We start from the raw sequence: 4,892 nt of genomic DNA, 5'->3' as shown, positions 1-4,892 counted from the left end.
AAAAGAATGATGGCCGACAACTGCAACAATTAGAAAAGAATGATGGCCGACAACTGCAACAATTAAAAAAGAATGATGGCCGACAACTGCAACAATTAGAAAAGAATGATGGCCGACAACTGCAACAATTAAAAAAGAATGATGGCCGACAACTGCAACAATTAGAAAAGAATGATGGCCGACAACTGCAACAATTAGAAAAGAATGATGGCCCACCATACGTCATAGTGAAGTAATAAAAATGGCCGGGGGCAGGGGAAGAACTAGTTTTCAATTAAACTAATTTTTGTAAAGGGCTATAGTCTGTTGATGCTTGAATAAACAACAAATTAAAACTAAACGTTAATATGTGTATAATACAGTTGAAGTATTAAGGAGTAAACAGACCAGACCAGAAACAAAAATTTGAATCTGTAAGATGCTAATTATGATCATGACTTATGGATTATAACAGATGGTCTAATTAGTGGATATTGGGAAAATTAAAGAGGTGCTTGCCCCAAAATGGAAAGGCCCAGGGTAAACTCAAAAACAGTAACAAGTAAGTGAAACAAAACATCTATCGAACATTATGACTACATATTAAACTAGGTACCTACTTGAATTAGAAGAAAGAAATTACTGTAGCGATATAGAAGTATACATTATAAACACTAATATGAAACATGTAGAAAACACTTACTTGAACCAGGCCTATCAGCTTCTCTAACCACGTGGGTCATACCAGCTTTATAGCCGATAAAAGCCGTTAAATGTACGGGTTTGCTAGGGTCATCTTTAGGGAATGCCTTTACTTTACCACGATGACGTTGAGAACGCTTTTTGGGATAGAAACCCATAGACCCATGGCGAGGAGCACTAAATTTTCGGTGTGACTGCAATCAAAAATGCTACGTTTAAAATATTTTTTTTGCATTACGATTATTTCTAAATCGTGTTTTAATAAATCTCAGACCGCCCTAGACATTTCGTCAATAAATATCAGTATCTAACCATAATTGTACACATTTTCTAGAATCATCATGTATCCAACAAATTACAAAATAACCACCAAATAAAACAGACAACCAGCAGTATTGTCAATATTTAAATTATAATTAATTTAATATCCTATGATTGCAATAATAATTTAAGATAAACACATACCATCTTGGCGTATACCACACCTATTCACCAACTGCACAGGAAGACGACGCAAACCAAAATGAAGGAATGGAGTAGATTAATATGGCACGTGAAAAATAATAATGAATGACTAGCTGAAGAGGATTATGGGAATTTAATTCATCCCCACCCATTCATCCCGGTCTTTTTGAAATTTCCAGGTCTTTTTCAATTAAATTAAAAAGTTTTAAAAATTATGAAAATGTAATGAATAGATCAGTCTGTCATACCCTCATTTACAATATTCGTATATTATCTTTATCAATAACCTATACATTTTTTACTTTTCATTAAACAAAAACCAGTTAAAATAAAGACAATGTTTTTATTTATTACAACTACTTAAGTTTGTAAATCATTACTTCTCATTACTTTAAAATGTTTGCATTTACTGCAAGGGTATTCTTTTAATAATAATTTAACTGAATGGATCATGATTTAATAGTAACGATAGTGGAGGTTATGTTTTTATACCTTGCGCTTGTAAATTAATTTTAGTAAAACTCATTGGTTATTGTTCTGTTGTGAAACCTATAATTTAATGTTTAAGATTTAAGACACTGATGTATAATTTTATGTTAATATTAATAATACTCGAATAATACAATTGCTGCCCCTTATAGATCGTAACCTAAAAATATAATATACACAATTACAAACGTAATAAATGTCTGTTCTTCGATTAACTTCTTTAAGAAAAGCTACATTTTATTTTATTAAACAACATAGGTATTGTTATCAAATGCTTAAAACGAAATTTTGTTAAAAACTACTGTTATTTTTTTAGAAAAAATATTCCAATATCTTGTAGGGCACTTTCAAAAACTGTAAGTGAAACAGAAGATGAAGATAAACCAATTAAGTTTACAGAAAGTCCTGCTAGCAAGTGGAAAGCGGCAACATCCAGGTCAGGAATTAAAGATGATAGATTATGGTACGAACCGTATGTAGTATTAGCAAGTGTAGCAGTATTTATGGTTTACTTCTGTATATTAAGAGAAGAAAATGATATTGATAATGAATTATCAAGATCACTTTATAATAGAATTGAAGGATTAGAAGAACACCAATTAATACAATCATTGCATTATAACGAACAACATGGACTCCCCACACAAGATATTTTGAAAAGATTGGAAGAAATTAGAGAAGGAAATTGATATAACTAAGTCTATTTGCACTGTAAATATCTGAATTGATTTCAATTTTATTATTATGAATGGTTTTATGTAGTATTTGGTAATAAATATTTAATTTAAATAAAGAAGACATTTGCAACCAAAATCTACTTTATTAATTTTTAAAACATACAAAAGATTATATTAGATACAACTGTCTGTAGTTGAATGAATAATGTATATATAAATAACAAAATACAGTATTTTGTTGTGCTGCTATTTTACTTTAACAAAAGTAACATCATACAAAATCAAAAGGAAATAGAAAGTAATTTAACTCTTATTTATTGAAGTGATGCATTTTAATATACATTACTCAAAAAACTACATATTTTGATACATCTATTCTAATCATGTTTTAATTTAAAAATAATGAACACTTAGGAGTCAAAGTAATTTATCAAGTACCTGATATTAAAGAGGGCCAAAATACATTGACAACTCTGCAGTTATTACATGATAAAACTGTGGATTACTGTAATTATTTCCATACATGTATAATATGTATTAAAGCTAAACTACACATTAAAATGAACGTTAATTTCTACCGATGTTACATTAATAATAATATAAAAAATACAATGGACTGAAACGAAAAAAAAAAACACGAATACTTATACTAAAAATCATACATAGCTGAAATGTTTAAGCACGTTCTCCTCTAATACGACGAGCAAGTTGTATGTCTTTAGGCATAATTGTGACACGTTTTGCATGGATGGCGCACAAATTTGTGTCTTCAAAGAGACCTACCAAGTAGGCCTCACTGGCTTCCTAAATATAACATAAAATTACAAACATTATAAAAAAAACAGACTAATGTTATTCAAAACATAATTAAATCATTATTTCAGCCAAACAACATTGATAGAATCACATGTTTGTATAGGTAACACTGTGTAATACTTATCACCACATAATAATAAAATTATGCAAGTTTGTTTACTAACCTGAAGTGCTCCAATTGCAGCTGACTGAAATCGGAGATCTGTTTTAAAGTCTTGGGCAATTTCACGAACAAGTCGCTGAAAGGGCAATTTCCTAATCAGTAATTCAGTAGATTTCTGGTATCTTCTGATTTCTCTCAAGGCGACAGTGCCTGGACGGTAACGATGGGGTTTTTTTACTCCTCCTGTTGAAGGAGCTGATTTACGTGCAGCTTTTGTTGCCAGCTGTTTACGAGGAGCTTTTCCTCCTGTTGATTTACGTGCGGTCTGCTTGGTACGCGCCATTTTGTTTACTCACCTGGGGCAAAAAATTATTGATTACAGACCGAAAGTAACAAATAATATAAAGTTCAAAAGAAAACCAAAATATGCGTGTCACAACTTATAAAAAGGCAACTACAATGTCTATCGAATTTATGTTCAATAATACAGCCAATTACTTTAAGGAAAACAAAAGCATGAAGGAAATGCAAATGAAAACATAATGGCGGACCATCAAATTTTACATTAAACTGAAGTGAAAAGTTGTTCAGGAATTTCTAATTACTTAAGAATTTACTTCCCGAAATACCATAGCATAAATGCTTGAATTGTAAAACGTATAAGAATGAAGCTTATTATTTAAAAAATAACAGAAAAACTTACGAAATAGATAATAACTATTTATTGATCAGCAGAAGAACCGCTCTCACCGAAATCCTCAACCAAACTAAAAGTGGAGGGGAAGACGAGGAAAATGAAAATAAAGGACGCTTGCTTTGATTTGCTGTATTCAGACTCTGCTTTCTAATTGGCTAGCGTATAACTTTTGCTCATAACCGCCAAGATTTAAATTTGATTTTACAAAAGCGCGCTCTAACAATAAATGACAAAAATTGTTCCTTATTTTAATGGTTATCCTCCTAATAATACTTTTTGTGATACTTTTATATTAACGAGTATGTATTGCAGCTCATGAAATAAGTCAGTGAATATTTTATAATTTTTATTATTTATAAAAGCATTACAAACAATCTGACAAGTCGATACATCACCCAACAGTCTATTAAAAAATACTCTTCATTCTCACACTTTCCCAAGACACAAATTCTCTTTTAGCTTTATGTTTGTACTCGTTTGAATTTCTATATTACTTATTAATCTAAAAATTTAACAGCAACACCGCTTAATAAAAGGTAAGTGAAATGGTATATCTTTGTAATACAGATGAATAATTGATTTTTGATTTTGTACTTGCATAGATTGCATAATGTCCAAAATTAAAAAAAAATGGAATAAACACAAATGGTAGATTGTTCCCTAAAACAATGAAAAATAAATGATAAAATGTGAAAAGGTGTTTGAAATCAGAATCTCAAAAAATTTAAAAATAAAAATATAATTTGATATTCTAATATAATTGTTAATATTTAAGAGTACAGAAGTTATACATTTTTTGTAAATTAAACTGTACTAACTATCAAGTCTAGGTTTTTGATAAGCCAAAAAAACACGTCAACATTACAATATACATATTTCAAAAAGTAACAATTTTAATATTTTATTAAATTAACGAGTATGTAGTCTATTTTAATTTAATAACCTAAAAATATAATATACACAA

The 4,892-nt window shown here is 29.7% G+C and overlaps 3 protein-coding genes across 3 annotated transcripts in view; 1 reads left to right on the top strand and 2 right to left on the bottom strand.

Moving 5' to 3' along the window:
* Window positions 1-1,256, bottom strand: part of LOC108740440 (60S ribosomal protein L3) — a 16,091-nt gene extending 14,835 nt beyond the window's left edge. Inside the window, exons 1-2 of the mRNA XM_018474752.2 lie at window positions 1,147-1,256; window positions 683-875 (exon numbers count right to left, since the gene is read on the bottom strand). Coding sequence (XP_018330254.1) covers window positions 683-875; window positions 1,147-1,149 — 196 coding nt within the window. The 5' untranslated portion in view covers window positions 1,150-1,256. The remainder of the gene's footprint in view (window positions 1-682; window positions 876-1,146) is intronic.
* Window positions 1,257-1,505: 249 nt separating this feature from the next.
* On the top strand, window positions 1,506-2,436 carry LOC108740426. The gene is made up of 2 exons (XM_025977536.1): window positions 1,506-1,893; window positions 1,952-2,436. Exons 1-2 carry the CDS (start codon window positions 1,832-1,834, stop codon window positions 2,322-2,324), a joined length of 435 nt encoding a protein of 144 aa, XP_025833321.1. The 5' UTR covers window positions 1,506-1,831; the 3' UTR covers window positions 2,325-2,436.
* A 171-nt stretch (window positions 2,437-2,607) lies between these two features.
* LOC108740441 (histone H3.3) lies at window positions 2,608-4,036 on the bottom strand. Its single transcript, XM_018474753.1, has 3 exons — window positions 3,935-4,036; window positions 3,293-3,587; window positions 2,608-3,116 (listed from the first exon to the last, which is right to left on the bottom strand). The coding sequence occupies exons 2-3, from the start codon at window positions 3,572-3,574 to the stop codon at window positions 2,988-2,990; spliced, it is 411 nt and encodes a 136-aa protein (XP_018330255.1). The 5' UTR covers window positions 3,575-3,587; window positions 3,935-4,036; the 3' UTR covers window positions 2,608-2,987.
* Between the last annotated feature and the right edge of the window lie 856 nt (window positions 4,037-4,892).

The sequence above is a fragment of the Agrilus planipennis genome, unplaced genomic scaffold (assembly GCF_000699045.2).
Source record: "Agrilus planipennis isolate EAB-ADULT unplaced genomic scaffold, Apla_2.0 scaffold251, whole genome shotgun sequence".
Taxonomy (NCBI): Eukaryota; Metazoa; Arthropoda; class Insecta; order Coleoptera; family Buprestidae; genus Agrilus; species Agrilus planipennis.
This window is presented reverse-complemented; position numbering and strand designations above follow the sequence as displayed.

Bases quoted from the DNA above. Each gene is read 5' to 3' on its own strand.
- LOC108740426 (XM_025977536.1), top strand. From the start codon at position 1,832: ATGTCTGTTCTTCGATTAACTTCTTTAAGAAAAGCTACATTTTATTTT. The intron at 1,894-1,951 runs GTATTGTTATCA...TTATTTTTTTAG, and splicing joins TATTTTATTAAACAACATAG to AAAAAATATTCCAATATCTT.
- LOC108740441 (XM_018474753.1), bottom strand. From the start codon at position 3,574: ATGGCGCGTACCAAGCAGACCGCACGTAAATCAACAGGAGGAAAAGCT. The intron at 3,117-3,292 runs GTTAGTAAACAA...TGTTATATTTAG, and splicing joins CTGCAATTGGAGCACTTCAG to GAAGCCAGTGAGGCCTACTT.